Below are 23,236 nucleotides of genomic sequence, written 5' to 3'. Positions count from 1 at the left end.
ATGTGACGTTACTTTGCAGGCCCAGTGGTGAATCCCAGCTCCTAGGATACAGTTAGGAGCCGTACCTCTGTCCATATTCACGCATATTAAAAAACCTGCTAATCTAACTACTGCACAGGGAGGCTTTGCTGCAAAGGCAGCCCCGTGTTTACGTGTTTAGGTGCGTGTGCGTGTCCAAACATCACGCGTTCTCCGGATTCCCAGCCCGCCTTTGCAGCTCAGCCTGTGCGGGTCGCCCCAGATCCGCTGACGCGCTGCGGCTGCTCCCCCCGCACACACGCTGCCCCCCCCCCCCCCCCCCGCACACACGCTGCTCCCCCCCCCGCACAGACGCTTCCTCTCCGCTCTCCGTTAGCACAGCAGCTCTGACGTCCGCCGCACAATGGAAACCAAACCGGTCATCACCTGCCTTAAAACCCTGCTCATCGTCTATTCCTTCGTGTTTTGGGTACGTGTCCCTCAACGGTCGTTGTTTGTGTGTGCGCGTTGTCAACAGTCGCAGTCCGTCGGTGGTTCTTTTTAACCCCACTGTTGTGTGTGTGTGTGTGTGTGCGTGTGTTTTTGCGTGCGCGACGAAGGGGTGGACGGCGACAGCATCACCGAAGGACTGGTGTTGTTGTGGACATATGGAGACGATAAAGGCCTTATTGTAGCCACTTGTGGCGTTTAAGAAGGGAAATTGCGTCGTGACGCTGGTCAAGGTGAACCAAACACATGTTTTGGCTGCTGGGCGTTTTTTGTGTGCGTGTGCGTGCGCGCGCGCGCGCCATAGCATGTTGGTTGTTGTCATGTAGCACCCCCGAAGGATGCTCATCTCACTGCGCTGGATTTAACAGAACTATAGTCCCTTCCTGTGGATTTAGGCCCCATTTTAGGTAGATTTGGTCAACATAGCTTCATTTAAAGTGACCATGCACCTGATAGGCTCCTTACTTTTATATACAATTATATACTAAATACATCAGCTGTTCAGAAGAAATTTGCCTTCAATCTCCTCCATTTTTATCTTCATTGTCTAATATTGCAAAATAAATTGTACTCTGTCCCCTAGGTATGTTTTTTAATTACCCCAAATCTGTATGTTACACAATGTAAGGGCTTCTTCAAATTACTTTGTTGTTTAATGGTGCAAAACTATTTTTAAATATTCTGTCCAAGAGACAGAAAAATATCGGAAGCTTTTTATTCTCAGAAAAGTTGTTTTGAGGCAAATATACAGACTAAATACAAAACAGGAAAAGAGATACAACATACCTAAGTGACTATTTACACATATACATATGCAATCTGGCTTCTCTGCAGGCCCTGTGGAAATATACTAATGTGTTTGGATCCCTGTGATTGAATTCTGACATCACAATAAGTGATTGGACCTCTACCCATAGGTTTTCCGACTTGATGTAAAGCAGCGGTTTTAAAATCGCTAAAGCGACATGGCTCCATTGATTACACGGATTTAGAGCTCACTCTCAGGTATTGACCTGCAGTGGATGATGGTCTCAAACTCTGCGAGAAGTGAGATCAAATGGTGCTGCTTCATTATATTCCACAAAATGGAGACAAAATTCTTGAACCATTCATCAACTGCTTAAGGAATTTTACAAAGGCTGGTCTTCAAAATTCCAAGACTCAAATAAAACTGAATATTCAGGTTACGGCAAGATTGCAAAACAGGCCCCACACAAAGAGTCCCCTGTCAGTGTCCCGAGTCCCAGTGCCACAGGATGTCCAATGTCCATTTCCCAAAATGTCAAAGTGATTGTCTGTTGTATGCTTCAGCAGTACACTGGCAGACGGATTTTTGACTGGCTGGATTCTTCACCCACATATTAAAAGGGAAAAGGGGACAGTTTGTCTCAAATCACGTCTTTCCTCTTAATTGTGCTTTTATTGATTTATAAGATTGGTTGTTGCTGCCAGTAGTCTGAGACATGTCTACCTGTGTGTTTAAAAGTCAGAACAACACACTAAATAATGCAGTTCTTAATGTACGGCCCCTAAAGTAGCCTTGGGTTGCCACAACGGACACACGTTGGTCTGTACGTCGTCTCTCTCTGATGGGTGTCTTAGGGGACACGGTCTCTTGAAACTCAAATACACATAGAGACTTTTGAGACACGCCCCTTAACCTTAGCCGAGCTGGAAAACAAGCGCCAATTCTTATCGTTGAGATGCATCCTTTCCTACAGAAACGGATACTTCCTGTTTGGGGCTCCCTCCAACAACTGCTTAATGAGCCCATATTCTTTTCCCATTTTAAGTTTTTCCTGACCCGGTTCAAGGGTCTAAGGAAAGAGGCTGTCACAACAGCGCCGCTTGTAATGCCCAGATGTTTGTAATTTTGGGCTATAAATAAAATAAACTTGAAACCTGAACTTGATACGTTGGCCTGTTAGGGGAAAAAAAACCTTCTCCCATTGTTTCACTCCACTTTCCAACCTTATCTGACTGAAGCCACAAGGTGGGAACCCAGAAGTGCTCAGCTGTTTAAATCAGCCTTCCAGGGGGCTGTTCCTGCAACATTAGGAGCGCTGTGCCGAGTATCTGGCTGAACTATTATATTTAGTCAGGTCTGGCCTGCGTCTCGTAGTGCTGCCTTCTTGTTTATCGGGTTTCAGATATCAGGACTGTGCACCATCGCCGTGGCTCTGTGGCCCTCTCCCAGCCTGAGGGGGAAATTGGGCGGGGGGATCGCCTGGCACAGAGTGGAGGTTTAGGAGCGTCCTCGGCGACAGGCCTCGGATCCTCTGTCGTCAGATTGTCGTGGAAAATCATGTCTTAAGTGCGAAGATCTACAGTATTGGACACACGGAGACGCGGGATGATTAAGTGCGGAGCAGGTGGCAGAGTCTGCATGATGTCCTCGCCAGCATATTTTGTCATCGCACCTTCTGTTTCTGTGTCGGGCAGGGGGAGGAGGGGAGGGGGCCTGTGCTGTAGCCGGGATGGTCGGCCTGGCCTTGAATTTCAAAATGTGTGTGTGGGGGGTGTTTCTTGGCTCCAGAGAGGAGCATTGCTTTAGGATTCAACAGGAGACGTGAAGCAGCAGAGAGGCTTCTGGTCCTTTACGTCACTTTAACCATTCTACCCCCCCCCCCCCTGTTAGGCCCAACCATTTTGGTGTTTGTGATGTTAAGAGACTCTTTAAATCATAGTTTATCCACACAGTGGACCAGGTTGACAGGTGAAATTAACCAGTTGCTGGAGTGAATGGGGTCTTCACGTTTTGAGAGTGATGAGGTGCTATAGAGCTTAAAGAGATGATTTTATGTTGCTAAGTTCTTCGTGGTTCCACTCTGTCAGTCATCACTTCACTAAGGAGTTGGTTTTTTTCATCTTGGATCTTGCCGCCCACAAGTCATCAACAAAGCCCACACTTTCTTGCATAACAGAACCCGCAGCTACGCATTAAAACCATTAGAAAGGCATGAGAGCAGAAACTTCCAGATGAATAAAACCTTTTCTGAAGGGTTCATACGCTTGGAATGTGCTTTATACTTTCTAACATCTGAAAAACATTTTGGTAGATGATTTATTAAAAGAGCTAAATACATGAACAATTTTCTGTAGTAATACTAAGAATCCCAATAATGAGAGAAGAGCAGCCCCACAAGCCCGAGTTCTTGACGTGTTGTTTTCCTCTAAACTGTCTTATCTCACCTGAACCCACTGACCATGTGAGTCACAGTTTACATGGAAAATAATGCCCACGTTTGGATGAAAATAGGTTTTTCCCTTTAAAATAGGAGCTGTATTCCACATGTGAACAACAGACTTTGAATTCATAGACACATCCAGAAGATTACAGCAATCAAAATACAATCAGTCCCGTCAGTAACCTTTGGCCACTCATTCTGTGCACGTCCTGTCATCGGGCAAAGTGTGAATGTTAATGATTAACCTACAGACAGACGCTCCGGCCTGTAATCTGACAGAGGATATTACAGTCTTGCAGAATCTTGAAACGGAAGAAACAGGAGTCTGAAACGGAAGAAATCCTCCTGCTGCTGATCCATTCGAGAGCTTCCTCTCGCCAGGTCTGACCCGTTCTGAGCACACAGAGGCTTTTGTGCGGCCCAGAGGGCCAGTCTGCATCGCGGCGAGCCATCTCCTATCGGAGGGGAGCGGATGAGTTGGCCTTAACAAGAGTCAGGTCATCAGCACGCTCACCCCCCACCCCCCAGGTCCCCTCCCAGTGCCAGCGAGACATACCCAGCTGAGACACAGGCCGCTTCAGCAGCCTGGACAACGCGCTCTTTTATCCGGATCGCCCATTTGAAATGCTAAGAGGGACGAAGCGAGGAAGCGTCTCGCCTCAGATCAAAAGCGTCTCTGACGCATATCTGCGTGGGTGGGTGTGCGTTTTTTTTGTTTGGTTGGTTGGTTGTTTTTTTATGGAGGGGGGGCACTTGGGCATGAGAGCAGGCTGATGCATAAAGCAGTTGCTCACCATCATACCTTCTATCGATTTGTGTCTTATTCCTCTCGCCTCTTGTTACCACTTCCTCCCTCTCCCCTTCATCACGCCGATAAAACGCATCTATTGTTACACTGTGTGAGTCGCAGAGATAAACACCACTTCTCCGCTTCCGTTCTGCTAACTACCTTCCCGCTCTTGCGTCTGTCTCTCCACCTCTCATACTTAGATAACAGGAGCCATCCTGCTTGCAGTGGGAGTATGGGGGAAGTTGATGCTGGGCCCATACATCTCCCTGATAGCGGACAACTCCACCAACGCCCCGTATGTCCTCATTGGCACAGGAACCGTCATCATTGTTTTTGGCCTGTTTGGGTGCTTTGCCACCTGCCGAGGAAGCCCATGGATGCTGAAGCTGGTGAGAGGCCGAGGAAAGCCTCGCTGCAGGACGAGCGGCACCTTAATCATGTGATCTATGTCTGTTTGATGTGCGTCGGTGTGCAAATGCATGTCTTATCTCCCTGCAGTATGCGATGTTTCTCTCGCTCGTCTTCCTCGCTGAGTTGGTGGCTGGTATCTCCGGATTTGTATTTCGTCATGAGGTCAGAACGCACTGCATAATTGAACGCCCTCTGCCCGACGGCAATGCCCTGTAAAAGGATCTCTGCGAAGTGACGTGTGCTTTTGTGCTGCAGATTAAGGGAACCTTTTACAGGACATACAATGACGCTGTCCTCAACTACAACGCTGAGGACGAGGTGAGCCACGCGGTTGATAACCTGCAGCACAGGGTAAGTCTTCTTAATGATGAACCCATCCCCTTATACATCCCATGATAAGATATGAAAGCCTTCTGGTCACTTATGGTGTTGTGCTTTTATTTATTTTTAAATTAGACTTGTTGCTGTTTAGCGGGTGTTGCTGGGAATGGATTGTTTACCTTGATAGAACTCATTTCTGCCTACATTAAATCATAAAACTGCCTGTCAAAGTAAATGTGATTCTCTTTCAAATCAAGCTGCGTTGCTGTGGAGTGTACAACTACACCAGTTGGTTGGGCAGTGTGTATTACCCATCCAACGGAATTCCCGCCAGCTGCTGCCTGAACTCCTCTGACTGCAACCAAGAAGACCTTCGCAATGCAACTGTGGCCCCGAGCAAGGTCTACCACCAGGTGCGTCAGGCACTTCCCTCGCCCTGCTTTTTAAATCCTTTCCTTCCAGCTGCACCACTGGCCACGGCCTCGGCATCGTGCCTGCAAACTAATCTGTGCTCCTCTGGTTTAGGGCTGCTATGAGCTGGTCACTTCCTTCATGGAAACTAACATGGCCATTATTGCAGGAGTCACGTTCGGTATCGCTTTCTCACAGGTAAAAGATGGAGCAAATGCTCGTAAAAGCCACCCGGGTCTCATTCTATGATTTATTTGACATTATTCAATGTGATTGCAAACTCATAATGATGAATAATGGAATAATCCGACGGTATTTTCTGCTCTCATCAGCTGATTGGCATGTTGCTGGCCTGCTGTCTGTCCAGGATCATCACAGCCAATCAGTATGAGATGGTCTAGCTGATGTGATGTGGCAGGTAAGGCACATTTACAGACACATAGTAACAGGCCAACATATAACATGTGAGCATTAAAATGGTTGTTTTACATTTTTAATGGCCATGAGAGATTGTTAATTTTTTCTCACCTTTAGTGAGAGTTTTAGTGTTTTCAGTAACATCTCTCTCAGGTTTAAGTGCTAGTCTTAGAGTACCTTCTCTCGGTGTCTCTCATACACATTCAATTCTTCCTTGTTTGATTTTTCAGGGAGATGAAGACAAAAAGATACAAAGAGCTTTGACAGACGACAAAGAGTAAATTCCCTCAACAAATATTACATGTCTGATTTGGAATCCCCCCCCCCTCGTCTCTCTGCCTGTTGTCTTCATGTAATATCTAAATGTACCTTATTGTAAAGCACCATTCCTTGATTCGCCGCTGATGCATCGAAACATTCTGTGCCGCGCCGCTGCTCAGCGTAGAAGTTGCTCATTTACGCATATTTTGGATCAGTGCAGCCTACTGCTTATAATGTGCAGGTTCCAGGAGGCGGTCCAGTTGACATGCATGCAGCGTCATCAGAGACCTTCAGAGGACCACTGCACATCTCTGTACGGTCGCACATTTTACTGAAGCCTGAAAGTAATACTTACGTTTTAGCTTTGCATTTAACTTTGCTATGGCTTACTGTTGCATATTGCTATGGTCGTAATATTTTGTGAACTGAATTTACCAACAACGATATTTTAGGGTTAATATGGAAACAGGAAACAGACAAAGATGACAAAGCAGAATAATGAGAGGGATTATTTTTGCCTGTAGAGGACACAGTTGTTGTTTTTTTTAAATTATAGTGGCACCATCAGAGTTTTGCCCCAAATCTAAATCAATTTATCGTCCAACAGTGGTCACAAAATTATAAAGCTGCACAGCTGATGTGCTGTAATTAGCATCCTCAGTGTTGTCACTCTATCACTCCCTGACAGTGCTGATAGTTCCCTCCAAGGCCAGTGCTATGATGTTGACCCCAGTATCATTTAACCCTGATTTAAAACAATTCTGATCATACAGTTCACATAGTTCATTTACTATGAAATTTTAATTGGCGCAAATTAGTTTCACTGTGATAGTTTCCAGTTTAAAATGCTGGTGTGATATTCAGATTTTAGGCTGTAAATTGCATTTAAAGGGAAACGCACCTCTGGCTGTTCTTAACAGCTGCGCTTCAAGTATCAAAATCCTTTATGTCACGGTCTCAAGTGACAGGAAATTTCTGAAAACAGAAAAACAGAAAACATTTACTGTGACAACTTCCACCTGAAGAACTGACTGTGTGTGTGTATAAATGCTGTATTGCTGTTTCCCCTGCTGGACATTTGGTCCGGGCCCTAAAAATGTCCAACAATGGCCACAAGAGGGCAGTAAAACGCCAATAATCCTGCTGATCGGGCTCGTATCGTTCTGGTCGAATAGGTTAAAGGACCGACAGATGTAGTAAAAGGCGCTAACAGTGTAGTATTTACAGAAGTAATGTGTAGTGCATAACATCTTATCATGATCATAATCTGTAGATATTTATTAGAAATGTAATTTATATGATGTAATGTTTCTCATTCTACAATTCTAAAACAATGTGCGTCACAGTTTTGATCCAGCACTTTGTGCTGTTAATCTGTATTTGTTTGATAGGAAAATCACACTGAAAAAAATTGTGGCCGGTGTTTTTGTTGACAGTAATGTGAAACTTGTAGCTGTTGAATTTAGCTGTGTAACATTATGGTCTGGTTACGTTTACAGTTTCAGCAAGATGCTTTGTTTTCTCTCTCTCTCTCTCTGGTGTGTATGTGTGTGTCTGATGGAGAGAGTGTGTCGGTCCTTAAATCTTCACCTTTGTTCAGTATTTAGTTGGATTTAAATCTGTCGAATTCTTTAGCGAATGTAGGTTTTCCAACACTGAAACTTATTTTCCTTCTCTGACCTATTATTGTCTTGTAAATAATAAATTGTTATACCATCCTGCTTATACATGAGCTCCCTCGGCACTCAAAAAGATTTGCACCCAACTGTCTGCTATCGACTAAGTCACCATCAGTGGTCTTATCAATAAAATATAGAATTAAAGTTTTGCTTTGTTCTGTTTTAATTACAGACATGTTCTAATTTGGTCATTTTGTATTCATTTCAACTGTTGACATCTTGCCTCAAACGCATTTGTATAGATCCATATATGCTGAGAGGTTGTATTTTTATTGCCCCCCCCCCCCCCCCCCCCCCCCCCCCCCCCCCAAATATTAGTGTTTCAGCAAGTAGAAAGACTTAATAAAACGCTCAAGATATACAATTTAAAATGAAATTCTAAAGAAAGTGGGCTGAAACAACATCAGCAGTAGTAGTGGTGGTAAAAATAGACAGGGAAAGTACAACCAGTGGGGGTCACCAGTTTCTGCCATTATCATCAGAAACTAACACAGAGAACAAAAAACTAAAATACCGGCCTAGAAAAAACCACAGAGTATCAATCAGTCAGGGACGACTCGTCCTACCCCGTCCTGAATCCAGTATGTTATGACTGAACAACTGCAGTCAGGTAATTCTAAAGAATTCCCAGTAACAATGATAATAAAAGTCAAACCATATAAACAACCAGTCACTGGTGACATGTAAAATGTGCTTTGACTGCTAATGATTTATGTTTTTAGTCACTAAAACAAGAAAACTGCCGTATTTCGTGATGTTATTGAGACTACGCTCTGATTTCACATCGTGAAATTGTTTAGATCCTTCCGCGTCCGCTTGGTGGCGCTTTGGTACCGGCAGAAAACGGAACTATGTGGCGGAAGGGAAACGACGGAACGAGACATCGCGCGAGCGCACGCACACACACGCACACACACACACACACACACACCACACACACACACACCACACACACACACACAGGGTTGCGGGGCTTTTTTTATTTTGACTTTCCTTGACTGGCCCCACAAAGGCGGTCGGAGCCGACGACGTGATTGAAATCGTTAAGCCGGGGACCGCACGTATGCGCACACACGCGCCGCCGTCCTCCGTCCCCTCGCTGTAAAAAGACGGGGGGACGTGGCGTTGAGACGGAAAAGAGAGGCTGTTACTTGGGGAGATCACGCTAACGGGGCTTGATCCAATCTCGTTACGCAAATTACCGGCAAAGCGGCGCGGCAGTGGACCCGCTAATGGAGCGTGCATGCCGCTGGCTTCCGCCTCCCCTCCCCTTCCCTGCCTCCCCCTCCTCCCCCGCCGCCGCCGCCGCCACCGCCGCCGCTGCTTCCACCCCTCCCCCCCTCCTCCGCTGCTGCCGCCGCCGCCTCACGAATACGTTTAATGGGTGGAGGGAGGGGAGGAGAGGGGGGAGGCATCCACCGGGGAAGCGCTATTACTCACACAAACGCCAGACAAGCCTGCGCGCGGACGCGTTCAGTTGCCATGTCTAAAATTCTATTTCCGGCTCTAACCGGAGCCTAAGCGGCGCGCGGAGAGCGCGAGCGGCTGGATTCCGCGCTGCTGGTCGGATTCCGACCGCCAGAAACGCCGCAATTTCCTCGTTGCCGACACGAAAGGAGCGCTTGTGGTTCACAAGCCTCCGCTTTAGAAAGAATAATACGCGGATGTGCGCATTTAATGCGCGTCGAATCTGGGTTGGCAGGGGAGACGTTTGAAGAGAATACGTGGGGGGGGGGGGGGGACCTTGAGAATTTGAACTGTTCGCTCAGAATTCAGACTGTTTTTCCGATTTGAGTTCTACGCGTATGAGTAAAATGTCAGTTTGCCATTAAAGGGAGCGCCCACCCATTAGTTTCTGTGCATTTTAACACGCAGCAACCATGAAAACTCTCCAAGGCAGCAGATGCAAAGGGCTGAGTCCCTGTTACACTGGCCGAGTTGTTTTTTAGTATGAAAATATAGATAACTATCACATGTTTTAAAATACATGTTTTTCTGCTGTGCCACTTACCGTTTGATAAAAATAAAAAAAAAATCCTGCTAAATTTGAGTTGTTAGGGTAACCGGCTTGTATAGGTTTCGTTCAGTTAAATGCTGCAAGTTAAAATAGTCAGGCATAATCGGACCCCTGACACAGGGAGCATCAGGATGCTTTATAAGCCTTCGGGTGCTGAACAATAGTCGGTGTGTGAAGGTAAACCTGTTTCAAACTGACTGTTGTGACATTATTTCAGTTTTTCTTGTTGGAATCTTGAGCTCCAGCTGTGGTTAAAGTTCAATATCTTGAGGGAGGTTATCAGAATAGGTACAATAGCTGCTTAAACATTAAGGCAAAATATTTGCATCAAAAATGTGGATTCTCCTCTCTCTCTTCTCCCCCCATATAATTACATTTTGGGGAAAGTGAATCATTGGAAGGTTGTTGTTTTTTTTAAAACTAAGAACATTAAAGCATTATTAATAGCCTGTGCATCCATATTATTTCAGTATCAGCTGTTAAACGTCTTGCTTAAATAAATGGTCATTTTGTTCCTTTGATGTGTCGGTGAAATTTGGAGCTTTGGGATAATAGCACATTGCAAATCCAGTGAACTTGATGCAATCATGGGCCACATCTCCAAAAACACAGAATGACACCATCCTGCTGTGTTGTCACTCATGTGACCACTAACACTGGGAGAGGAAAAACATTGAAACGAGCTGTTTTGCAGTGTTTTGCTCAAATATCTTCCGTTGTTCTGCCAGTCAGGGACCATGTCTGCACTCACATTCCTTCATGATCAGCGCAAGCACGTGAAAGCTGAAACAGCAGCCAGACATTGCAGCCACTGTTGGGACTGAAGGACACTTACATCATATGGGACGGATCCTGACTTTTGTTTGTGCCTAAGGCCCAAACAGCAGTTCAGTGTATCCACCCTTTTTGGAGTCCTTAGAGGGAGTGCTGGAGAGTGCTCCTTCTGGGGGCTCCCTCGTCCTCCTGGGTGACTTTAATGTTCACGTTGGCAATGACAGTGTGACCTGGAGAGTTGTGATTGGGAAGAACGCCCCCCCCGATCTGAATCCGAGTGGTGTTTTGTTATTGCACTTCTGTGCTCGTCTCAGATTGTCCATAACGAACACCTTGTTCAAGCAGAAAGGCGTCCACATGTGCACTTGGCACCAGGACGCCTTAGGCCGCAGATCGATGATCGACTTTGTGGTTGTGTCATCGGATTTGCGGCCGCGTGTTCTGGACACCCGGGTGAAGAGAGGGGTGGAGCTGTCAACTAATCACCACCTGGTGGTGAGTTGGCTCCGATGGTGGGGAAGGATGCCGGACAGACCTGGCAGGCCCAAACGTGTTGTGAGGGTCTGTTGGGAATGCCTGGCAGAGTCTCCTGTCAGAAGGAGCTTCAACTCACACCTCCGGGAGAGCTTTGACCATGTCCCGGGGGAGGCGGGGGGCATTGAGTCCGAGTGGACCGTGTTCCGTGCCTCCATTGTTGAGGCGGCTGACCGGTGCTGTGGCCGCAAGGTGGTTGGTGCCTGTCGTGGCGGCAATGCCCGAACCCGTTGGTGGACATCAGCGGTGAGAAATGCCGTCAGGCTAAAGAAGGAGTCACATCGGGCCTTACTGGCCTGTGGGACTCCTGAGGCAGCAGATAGGTACCGGCAGGCCAAGCGGAGTGCAGCTACGGCTGTTGCCGAGGCAAAGACCCGGGCATGGGAAGAGTTCAGTGAGGCCATGGAGAATGACATTCGGACGGCCTCGAAAAGGTTCTGGACCACCATCACCGATTCTGTTCATAATTTTTATGGACAGAATTTCTAGGTGCAGTCATGGTGTTGAGGGGGTCCAGTTTGGTGACCTCAGGAACGAGTCTCTGCTTTTTGCAGATGATGTGGTCCTGTTGGCGTCATTGGCCCGTGACCTCCAACGATCACTGGATCGGTTCACCACCACATGTGAAGCGGCTGGGATGAAAATCAGCACCTCAAAATCCGAGGCCATGGTTCTCAACCGGAAAAAGGTGGAGTGCCTTCTCCGGGTCAAGGAGGAGATCCTGCCCCAAGTGGAGGAGTTCAAGTACCCCGGGGTCTTGTTCACGAGTGAGGGAAGAATGGAGCAGGAGATCGACAGGCAGATCGGTGCGGCGTCCGCAGTAATGCGGACTCTGCACCGGTCCGTAGTGGTGAAGAGAGAGCTGAGCCAAAAGGCGAAGCTCTCGATTTACTGGTTGATCTTCGTTCCTACCCTCACCTATGGTCATGAGCTTTGGGTAATGACCAAAAGAATAAGATCACGGGTACAAGTGGCCGAAATGAGCTTCCTCCGTAGGGTGGCTGGGCTCTCCCTTAGAGATAGGGTGAGAAGCTCTGCCATCCGGGAGGAGCTCGGAGTAGAGCCGCTGCTCCTCCGCGTTGAGAGGAGCCAGATAAGGTGGCTTGGGCATCTAGTTAGGATTCCCCCTGGACACCTCCCTGGTGAGGTGTTCAGGGCATGTCCCTCTGGTAGGAGACCCCCGGGAAGACCCAGGACACGTTGGAGAGACTATGTCTCTTGACTGGCCTGGGAACGCCTGGGGATCCCTCCGGATGAGCTGAAAGAAGTAGCAGGGGAGAGGGAAGTCTGGGCTTCTCTTCTTAGGCTGCTGCCCCCGCGACCCGACCCCAGATAAGCGGTAGAGGATGGATGGATGGATGGATGGATGGATGGATGGATGGATGGATGGATGGGAAGTATTAAAGCATTTATCTATTTTTTAATGCTTTAAGAAATGTTCTGAAAGCTCTGTCATCTTTAGCTGCAAGGATATAGCTATATTACATTAACTCAACAACCAATTAATGTTATAAGGTGTGTGTGTGTGTGTGTGTGTGTGTGTGTGTGTGTGTGTGTGTGTGTGTGTGTGTGGTGTGTGTGTGTGTGATAAAAAATAGCTGCTCCATCCATCTGTTTGCAGGATGGGATGTTGTCACCACTGTTGTTCTAATTGCTGTTGCAGCTCCTCCTGCAGTGTCCCTGCTGAACAGAGACACCTCTGCCTCACACTTTTTAGTAACGCACAGCTGCGATGACAAGTATGAGAATTTCCACTCAAGCTGCCTGATCTGTGCAACTCCCTGCTGCTCCAGCTCTCTTTTTTCACCCCTCCCTGTTAAATATAAGCTGAAAGCCAGATCCACAATGCAAGGTTAAAGGTTTTAACTGGCTAGGGAAGACATGGAGCAGGGAGACAAGGCTGGAGATAACCGGGGCCTGACACGTGGGGCTGGAGATGACTGAGGCTTGGAACACAGGACTGGGCAGAACAGGGGACAATGGTGAACAAAACCAGAGGAGAAAAGATGGGGCAGGCAATCCAAAAGTGAATTTTCAGGAGCCAAAGAGCTACCACATGTTACCTTGTGCAGGTAAGTCAGGTCGTTGCCTTGACTGAGCTGCAGGTGTGTAAAGGTGGAAGCAGGAGCCAGAAGTAGGTCAGCCCCACCCAGGCTGAGACCAACAGGCAAGGACACAAACTGACACCACACAAGCAGGGAGGGAAACAGGAAATAGAAACCCAAATACAAGCAAATCCTAACACTCCCCCCTGTGTAAAGATGATGACACCACACCGTAATCAGCCAGGACTCGGCGCCTGACACAACACGCCATCGAGAAAATCCTTTTTTCCCCCCTTCAGCGCTGATTTGTGTTGTGACTGCTGCATTGTTGCAATCGGGGAGCGCTTGCCCTCTGACAAACAGAAGGGTTCTCTCACAGGCGAAAGGGTGGAGGAGGGGCACTGATTGACAGCCCTGTTAGGAATGCAAAACCAGTTCTTATCTGATCTCAGCTCAGCAGCGGCCCTGCCCACCTGCTTATTTCCTTAATGGGATTGCACACAGGTAGATTTGGGATTGTGAGGCTTTAGGTTATGTGGAACATTGACTGGGCTTCATTGTGGAAATTACATAATAAGGTGGTTGACTACTAAAACCCAAATTCACTTGCATTTTAGGCTGTGGTGCACACAGTCTTATATACTAATTTATTAAATCATTGATATAATACAAGTTTATGACAACTGTGTTACAATAACTCCACTATGCTACATTTTATAAGAAAAAACATTACTTTGATATGCACACACAAGTTCATTTTGATTTTTGATTAAGGTCTGTAATTGTTGTAAATATTCAAATTTAAACTTTTGAGTTTCATTAAGGTGACTAGATGTGATATTACAATATGGCTAAATTCTTGTTTTAATAGGTAAATTCCTCTTTAAATCATATCTCTTTGGTTTATCTCCACCACTGCATGAGCTTTTAAAATTAGAAAGATAATTTTCCATTTTAGCTATCATTAGCAATAATCTGACATTGACACTCATTCTGCCTGCAGTAAATAGTTTATCTCGAATTAACACTGATAACACTGACATGATTTCATTTGCATTGCACAATTTTTTTTTAAAACATTTATCATATTAGCGTTTATATACTCAGCTGCCTTTGCTTAATAAAATGATATGCACACACTTCTTCCGCAGAGATAAAGCAAAGAGAGTTGACGGAAGGATGGGGCAGGCCGAGAGCGAAACCAAACCGTCAGGTTGAGCTGTTTATTGCTCTCTTCCCATTCTTGCTAAGCAACAATTTTTAAGTTGTGGTTGAGTAACCAGTATCTATATCAAGAATTGGATGGGTACAGCTTAATTAATGGGCAGTTTCTAACAGTGGCCACACCTTTTGTTTTTGCCATTATTCCCTTTTCTTGTCTCATTATTCCCTTTTCTTCTTTTGCAATGTAAACATATTTAAAATCAGCATATGACCCAGCCAGCCATGCTGCAGAGATCCCAACTTGTTGATAGTCATGCACTAAATATTTTGTTTTTGCATTTGGTGTCTGACTAGCTAAGCAAAGCTCAGATTTCAGAGACAGTACATTCAGTTTGAAAAACTAATGGCGAGCTATTCCTGGCTGGGCGAACCCCTGTTTACCAGCTGCAAAAAGACTGACAGGAACTGGATCTGTAATATGATGCATCAGTAGACAGAGTGGCCGCAATTATAAGTAAAGCTGTACAGTGTGTTTTAGCAATCCCCCCCCCCCCCCCATTTCATTTCTCTAACTGCTTTAAAGAACAAAATGTTGCTACTACGCCTTTTCAGACTCGTGAAGTGGCAACAATGGTGCAGCAGTCCATCATGTCAACACTGGTTTGAGACCACATTGGATTATGTAACCTCAAAAAACTAGTTCAGCACGAACCACCCACGTTCATACGAAGTTACTCTAAAAATCAAAGATTAATAAGTGAATTTACAATTATGTTCTGTTAGAATGGATGCCAAGCCTACTTTATTTTGACTGCCAAGTCTGGATTAAAAAACAAACCCGAAGTACACTTCACTGACTTAATAGGTATTTGGGATTTACAGTTTGAATACTGTATTTAATACATTTTTGACCAGGGGGGAAAAAAGGATTTAATCACTGAGATACTCGCCTAAGCGTTGCTTCAGGAAGCGACTCGTCATTGGTCAGACGCTGACTAATCCCGCCTTCGGATGAATCTGATTGGCTATAACACAAGCCCGAGCAGTGGGCTGATGGCTCGTTAATGAATATTCATACCACGGTGCCGCTCGGTCCGGCCTCACCCATTTTGTCCTGTCTGGCTCATCGGAACAGAATGTGGTAGCGATGATGCAACACTCTGGGAACTTTGTTCATCATCCATAAGTTCCTACAGGCCTGCGCATCACACGGTGAGTTCAGGTTATGATGAGTTGACATTGACTCGTGAACTGGCAGCGTTTGTGCGTAAAGTAAGCGGCGTAACACCTTTTCCCACCAAGATAATGTGACAGAGCGGTACGTTTTCTAGAAACTCAAAGCTGTCAGTTCGAAGCCACTCCCTTTGAAAATGTGCCAAACATTTATGCTGTCCTATGTGGCTATTTCAGATCGTTTGGGTCCGGTTACAGCCTCCCTGGAAGAACTTGACAAACAGGTTGAAGCGCCGCCTTTAACGCACGAAACCACCTGCACGGAGCTATAAATGTGCGCCCTTCATCAAGTACCAGAAAGGAAAAGAAAAAACTAAAAACGGAGCTTCCCTGTTCGGAGCTTCCCTAAATCTTCGTTATAGCGCTACAGACCCACAGACGACCCAGTAAGCCGATCTACCCGGAATTAAATAGCGGATATTTGGATCGTCGATTTTTATTCCTGATTCTGGAAAAAAGAAACGCGCAACTTTTGCCAAGATGATGATGCAGCTCCTAGAAACCCCCAACCAGAAAAACTCCCTTTTCAACGCCATGAATCGTTTCCTTGGCGCCGTAAACAACATGGACCAGACCATCATGGTGCCCAGCTTGCTCCGAGACGTCCCGCTGGAGGAGGACAAGGAGATAAACTCTCTGAAGTCAGACGAGGACGAGGGGGACATGTACAGTTACTACCAGCTTCTCAAATCCATCCGCAGGGACATGGAGTGGGGCATCAACGCCGCCGACGAGAGGCGCCTGGAGTTCACCCGCATGAACTCGTCCACATCCAGCATCTCCTTTGCGTCACTATCGTCCGAAGAGGATGAGGAAGAGGAGGATGAGGATTTGGAAAAGCGGTTCCAGTTTCACCTCACTGGGTTGCAAGGGGTGCTGTCCAAGCTGACCCAGCAGGCTGACACCCTCACCAGGCGCTACAAAAAAGAGATTGGTATTGGAGGATGGGGCCAGTAACCTCACCACAAGCATTCATTTGACTTTGTGGACTGAACTCTTTCACTGGGCCTTTTTTGCTGCCTACACTGCCAATGAAAAGCTGGGACATGCGTTTGACAGGCAGAGGAAGTGGCAGCTGATTTCTCTATGGTGTTGGTCTGCTCTGTGGTACTGGCTGTAGTTGTGTTGATCCTGAAGAAAGAATCTCTACACTGAACGCCACATTTCTATTTTGCACTCCACGGTGTTGTACACGTCTTCATCCTGCTGTGAGATGCAGGTGAAGCATTTATTTATTATTATTTATTTCCTTAGTCCCTGTGCTGAAGAGAGAGGTTGAAGAAGGCGCGAACAGCATGAAGTACAGGACCTGGCATCTGATCCCCCCCTCTGTTAGTGCTGACAAAAGATTTAGTTCGCTCTGTGTGATGCTAATGATGTCAGCGTGTTCAGATGTGCTAGTCTGTGTATGACCATCGCTCCTTTAAATCCGACCCGTCTTTGTTTTTTTTTATATTCAAATGGAAGGAGGCAGATGCTCGTAGCTGCCCATGATCTCCCAATGTCCTACATGGCCACTGAACTGGAATCAGCTTATAATGTGTCTGCATAGAAAGTAAGGAGGATTTCCACGAGATGCTTTGTTCGTGTCGCTCATTTGCACCACGTTTTATGACAAGGCTTTCATATACACCTGCACAATTTTTGTACCAAGAAAATTTCTGGTGAAAATAAACCTTTGTATAAACTGATTTTGATTGTGTGTTGGTGTCGTTCCATGAATGTGGTTTACGTTAAAATGATGCAAGCATTATGGAATGTTTCAGATAGACTTCACTTTCCTTGTTCACCAGTGTCAGAAGAATGCTTTTCTAACCTGTTTGGTGTAGAATAAGAAAACATATACATATGAAATATTTTAGGGTCCATTTGATGTCAAACACCAAACGCAGCATTTAAACATCTAAGATGTACAAACTATCAGCTCTTGGTTCTTCAGATTTTTATTTAAACTCAATTTAAATTACACTGTAAGGTTTTGGAAAAAAACTTCATTCTTTGAACATAGTTTCACTGAGCTATTATTGATTTAATAAGTGCATTTAAAAAGGGAGGAGTGGAATTTTTATTAGGAATGCTGCTAGTTCAGTTCTCTGTGGCAACACCTCCACAAAAATAAAACAACCGGAAGGAAGGGGTGGTTTGATTTAACATACTAATTTAAGTTACACAAGATGCTTGGGAAGAAATAAATCTGACAATTACAAAGAGGCCATGTTAATTGATATTTGTGTATATTTATTTGCATTTTTTGTTTTACTTTGCGTTATTAGTCTCAATCCTGTCGGCTTTAACCAAAGAATTCCAGTTTGGCTTTTGCATTATTTTTAGTGACAATAAGTTGCGTAACAAAAGTTCAAAACAGTACAACATCCACCTTCTACCTCTGGCCATTTTTTAATCTGTCTCTCTCACCCACAGACAATGAGGGATTGAGCCTTCTTTTCTCTTCACAATATCAGTTGACACCAACAATGGAGTGGACTAGATGAAACTAGACCTCTATACGAATGCCAGAGTACAAATTATTGTGTAGAATGGATAATCTATTAAAAAAATTAACTAAACATAATTCAACTTAGGTTAAGCTTGAAAATTCCTTTGAATCTTGAAATTCAGTCACTGCTGTTCATTTATCAGCCCAGTCTGCTAGGCTAAATTGTATTTTTTTTTTAAAAAAAGAAACAAAATAACAGAAAAATTGCTTACTTTGAAATTGGCCCAAATTCAGATTTTGAGTCACGGGTGAGTGATGTGGGGGTTATTATGAAGTGGTTATATCTAGCATTAAACGCTATTTAGTCTATACAACTCAGTATTTTCTTTGCATCGGGGCAAGTGGATCCATGTTAAAATTATTAAATCCTTACATAGATGTTTTAAATAACCAAATATTCAGGGTATAGATCTAATAATATTTTAGTTGAAAAGCAACTTAAAGTCAAAGGATAAGAAAACATGATTCACGCTGTGGAATTTCGACTTGCGTTTAACAAATCTCACGATACGAAACGGGAAACGATGCTTTTAGTCCTTTTGCGCGCACCGTAGAAACAGGAAGTGCTTGAAAAGGCACCGCAAAACACCAGCACAGGAAAGAAAATCTAAAAATACATCCAAATCGCTCTAATTTTTCAACGAACCACACTTTTTCCTGAGAAAAATAACAACTATGAAGCCGACAAGCAATCACTCACGCTGCGTTTTTTTTAATAACGATTCAGACAGCTACCAATGCGTAAGTTTATGATGACACAAATTTCAGTTATAAGCCAATTTACCCACAGGAAGTTTTGTTAGTGAGTGTTCTTGTGGTTCTGGGGTAATTAAGAATACTTTTAGAGTACTTGCATGCTTGTTAGTGCACAACTATAGGTTTAGGCATTTTTCCTGCTAGCTGTTCTGTCACTGATCAGCAATAATCTACTAGTTAATTAGAGCTCGTTAGTTTTTCGACTAGTGTTGCATATTAGGCCAAAACGACGCTACATATCAAAATTTTACCTTGGAACAGTTTATATGGTATGTTACAGCACTGTTTTGGTATTCTGAGTACACAGCTTTTAAATTTTATATAGTTTAGTTTTTTTTATTTCAAAAGGTTATAAACTAGGTTATGAGATTACAATAAACTGAGCAATCTCCCCCACCATTTGTTGTTAGTGGTGATAAAATAGTTTTGGATGAGATCCTTACTGTATCGGAACTGCACTTGATACTAAGAATGATACCAGCATAAATTGCTTCTCCTTAATCATGCTTGTCATCTTGTGCCTCATAATGTGCTGTCAGCCTTCTTGCTGAAGCCCCTGTGTGTCCCAGCAGACCTCAACAGATCAGTTCAGCCCGTAAAAAGGTCACTGCCCCCCTGGATTTGAACATACATGCATGTCTCTTTGAGTTCATTTTTGGTGACATTACCAGTGAAAATGAAGCTTGGATGTTTTTGATTCCAGGTGCTTTGGGGTAAAATACCATTAACCAAAGTGAATATAATGTAATATTTGATTTTGCCCCTAAATTGTTCAGGTGCCCTTAATGACTCGACAATTCAATAAAGTAACAAAAAGCATTGGCTCACCTATTTGTAAGCCAAGCGAAAAATCAGCATCATCACAAATGCAAATGAATTTGCAGGATGTTGTGAGTTCACATGTGGGACCAGTCTGTTCATTAAAACTTAGTGCTGAATCTGCAGCACTTATGACACTCCAGCAGTAATTAGGATGTCCACTTTCTAGCATCTTATTGGAGCAGTTTGGATTCTTTTATGTAATGACTTGTGATATGGTAATTAAGTGCACATGGTTGTGGAGGTCAGCACTTAGCTGGTCAAATAAAAGCATCAGGATTTTGCTGGTTGGTTGAGATTAATTATACTGTATGTCTGTTCTCCAAAATTACAAACAAATCCATAATCTGCTCTTTATGACCATGTATGAAAGTGCAATTTAAAACTGGTTAAAGAGGATCAAGAGCAAGTTTCCCCTCAGCTGTGTCATGAAACAGACATCATGGGAGTCTCCACCATATCTGGACTTTGGAGATGCTCTATTTGTTTTAAGCAATGGGTGGAGCAAACATTTAGCTGCTTGCACATGACTAAATGCCCCAGTGCTCAAAGGAGCTGTCAGAAAGAGCCCTGTCAAATTTTCATATCTCTAAATTTTTCTGCAGGAATAAATTGTGCTGTTTTGTAAATATCGCTTTTCTTCACCCTTGGTTATTTGTAATGTTCCGCTTTATCTACCGTCATGAAAACACCCACTTGCTTCTCTGCACACTGTTCCAGAAGCTGTCGTGCTGCATTCAAATATGTGGCTCATATAGAACAGGACAAGAGAACCATTACAGAAAAATAGATAAGATAAGTGGCTCCTTCAGATAGAGTCTTGATCAGGTGCAGAATCCAGTATTTGTGTGGGAAAAAACATTAGAGAATCAAATCCTGTCCCTCTGTGGAGAGTCTAATAAATAAAATATTAGAAAGTAACTGATGTCAAGATCCCAAGTCACATTTTCTATCCCTTTCTTTGTGTTTCTGCTCCTGTATATGGAGCAGTATACATGACAGCAAAAATTTGATTGCTTTTGTCATAACTTTGCAAAGAAAAAAGGTGTTTGACCTCGTACATGACAGACCGATCGATCATTGTTATCATTCCTTTGTCCTTCAGCTTTTTAAGTTGTCTCGAGCAGCTATCAGATCAGATTCAACCTGAATGTAGCGTTGGACAAAACATGCATTCCAGCGTATTTCAGTTCACTCAGCTGCCACAGTCCACCTGTGAATGTTAATACATTGATGAGATGCATATGAGATGACATAAAGAAACGCCTCAAACCATCACTGACCATCCATACAGGTCTGATCAGTGTATTCCATTTTCCTCTAAGTGCACTTGCACACATACTCAAGAGCAATTTTGTTTCTTCTCAAGTGGTCATTTCAAAACATGCAATTGCAATGATGGCAGTATAGTATTTGCTTTTTTTGGAGAAGAAAAATGAAAAAAATATCGCTTTGTGTGTATGTGTGTTTGATTTACAGGAGGTGATTTTAATAGTAAAAAGAGCCACAGGGACGTTCTCTTTATTAGGATGGTAAATATTCTCCCTTTCTTTTTTTTTACAAGTACATTGTTTTGTGCCGTTGATCTCTTTACTATACAGGTATCAGAATTAGCCAGGTTTGGTTTCTAATTCTTGATTTATCGCATTTTAAAATGAATGATTTCCCAACTAATGTCTGAAGCCAAACCGGCATTATGCCAGCTGACAAATGTCCCTGTCAAAATTCAAATGGTATACGTGGATTTTGTTTGTCCCTGCGTTAGTTTACAGGTATGTTATAATAAACTAGCAACAGTAGTTAGTTAGCTTTTTGTAGCTTATACCAGCTGTGATTTAAATGTTGCTTAATCTAGCAGAATTGTGCCTAGTGGTGCCGCTGCAGAGAGTACATCATATGTAGAGCTGCAAAAATGATTTGCACAGTTGTGCTGAGACACGTCACTTCTCTCTCCACAGCCTTTTCATGCTGATTGTGATCTGGCTACTTCGCAGGTATCACTCACTGGCACAGGTAAAGTGGCACAGGTTTGAACCATACGTTTGCATCGTGGTGTTCATTTAGCCAGTTTAGAAAAATCTTCCCATATTCCCAAAGCAAATGACCTCACGGTGTGTTTCTCTCACGAACCCCATTACCTCTGGACCAGCTGACACGGAGAGGCCTCACCTCGTGCTCTTTCCTCTGCGTCTCTGCTGCTCTCCCACATATCAACTTCCTCCTTAACACCAACCCCTTTCAAAGGTTATCCGTCAGTCGATGCGCGCTAATGCTCTCTGACCCTCCCGTGTTCTTTTTCTGTCTCCTTCGCTTCCTCTTCCTCCTTCCTCTGTAGTCTCCGCAGGATCGTTGCAGTCGGGGCACAGATTGATTAACGACTCCGTGTGTGTTCGCGTCTCTTTATGTGCCGACTCCAGCAACCGTTTTGAAACACCTTTAGGCTGATGTCTGACATGCATCCCAATTACCTTTTTCAAAATCCCCTACTACGCAAATTATTGATTTATAACACACAATATCTCACACAAATCTTACCAGGGACGTCGTGTCCTGTCAACCAAATCACTCATCATCTGATGTTTAATTTACCCCTTTCTCAAAGTGAAGCCAAACACAAAGATGACTTTTTTTTTTCTTTAAATATACTTCAGAACGATCTGTTTTTAAATCTTTGTCTCATTTTCAACTACACAGAAGATGATTCTCAGCCTGACTGTAGCTGCCTTCTTTGACAGTGTAGCATATGTTATGGTGAGGTAGCCTTCCAATTTTTATTAAACACACATAAACAGAGGCGTTGGTGGGTGTATTAAAATAACTGTGCTGTTTCTTCTCTTGCTTTTAGGGTGAATCACTTCCAAAGGGACCAGTCTGTAACTTCCAGGCCTGGTGGCTAACTTACTTTGGTAAGACAAAATCTAATTGCGCACTGGTGTATTTTTAAGAATGAGTTCAAAATCCAGCAAGGATAATATATCATATTGAATATAATGTAAAGTAATATGATTTCCCCCCCAAAATCTGGGTTATTATTTATCCACAAAGCATGAGGTGGCCACATATCCTTTGCGTCGCCCTGAGGAAAAAAAGGCTCTCGTCGGTGGGTTTTTACTTTGGCCCAGTAACGTATGGTCATGAGATCTGGAGAGCGTCGGGTTTTCAGCATTTCCTGACCTCATAGTTGGTGCTATTTTAAAAGAGTCCTGGTGCTGATCAGAAATTCAGCTGTTAAAATAAACCGAATAAAGGACAAATTTCCAAGTCGAGCCCGAACAGTTGTGTTTGGTATGGCATAGTGAACGCAAGAAGAGGGAAATATGCAAGTCTCCATTTAATAGAAGGAATCTTTGGAGCACACGTGTGTTTTCCTAGCAGCATTTTCTGTTGCAAAAGCAATCTCCTAATTAGCATATTGTTTTAAAGTTATGCGTTACTATGCCAACTCGTGTAC

The 23,236-nt window shown here is 44.2% G+C and overlaps 3 protein-coding genes across 3 annotated transcripts in view; all 3 read left to right on the top strand.

Annotated features, from left to right (window-relative positions):
* Positions 1–287: 287 nt before the first annotated feature.
* tspan7b (tetraspanin 7b) lies at positions 288–8,090 on the top strand. The gene is made up of 8 exons (XM_057046972.1): positions 288–448; positions 4,647–4,835; positions 4,945–5,019; positions 5,113–5,208; positions 5,436–5,591; positions 5,704–5,787; positions 5,922–6,007; positions 6,237–8,090. Exons 1-7 carry the CDS (start codon positions 383–385, stop codon positions 5,988–5,990), a joined length of 735 nt encoding a protein of 244 aa, XP_056902952.1. The 5' UTR covers positions 288–382; the 3' UTR covers positions 5,991–6,007; positions 6,237–8,090.
* Positions 8,091–15,536: 7,446 nt separating this feature from the next.
* LOC130533776 (mid1-interacting protein 1-B-like) lies at positions 15,537–17,404 on the top strand. Its single transcript, XM_057047497.1, has 2 exons — positions 15,537–15,692; positions 15,891–17,404. Exon 2 carries the CDS (start codon positions 16,194–16,196, stop codon positions 16,668–16,670), a length of 477 nt encoding a protein of 158 aa, XP_056903477.1. The 5' UTR covers positions 15,537–15,692; positions 15,891–16,193; the 3' UTR covers positions 16,671–17,404.
* A 1,342-nt stretch (positions 17,405–18,746) lies between these two features.
* The window catches only part of si:dkey-100n23.5 (cyclic AMP receptor-like protein A), a 38,914-nt gene continuing 34,424 nt past the window's right edge, over positions 18,747–23,236 (top strand). Inside the window, exons 1-5 of the mRNA XM_057046845.1 lie at positions 18,747–18,951; positions 21,265–21,317; positions 21,744–21,798; positions 22,480–22,536; positions 22,631–22,691. Coding sequence (XP_056902825.1) covers positions 18,886–18,951; positions 21,265–21,317; positions 21,744–21,798; positions 22,480–22,536; positions 22,631–22,691 — 292 coding nt within the window. The 5' untranslated portion in view covers positions 18,747–18,885. The remainder of the gene's footprint in view (positions 18,952–21,264; positions 21,318–21,743; positions 21,799–22,479; positions 22,537–22,630; positions 22,692–23,236) is intronic.

Source organism: Takifugu flavidus, chromosome 1 (genome assembly GCF_003711565.1).
Source record: "Takifugu flavidus isolate HTHZ2018 chromosome 1, ASM371156v2, whole genome shotgun sequence".
NCBI lineage: Eukaryota > Metazoa > Chordata > Actinopteri > Tetraodontiformes > Tetraodontidae > Takifugu > Takifugu flavidus.
Note: the sequence above shows the minus strand (reverse complement) of the source record. Positions and strands in the feature narration are given on the sequence as shown.

Bases quoted from the DNA above. Each gene is read 5' to 3' on its own strand.
- tspan7b (XM_057046972.1), top strand. From the start codon at position 383: ATGGAAACCAAACCGGTCATCACCTGCCTTAAAACCCTGCTCATCGTC. The intron at 449-4,646 runs GTACGTGTCCCT...TCTCATACTTAG, and splicing joins TCTATTCCTTCGTGTTTTGG to ATAACAGGAGCCATCCTGCT. The intron at 5,788-5,921 runs GTAAAAGATGGA...TGCTCTCATCAG, and splicing joins TCGGTATCGCTTTCTCACAG to CTGATTGGCATGTTGCTGGC.
- LOC130533776 (XM_057047497.1), top strand. From the start codon at position 16,194: ATGATGATGCAGCTCCTAGAAACCCCCAACCAGAAAAACTCCCTTTTC.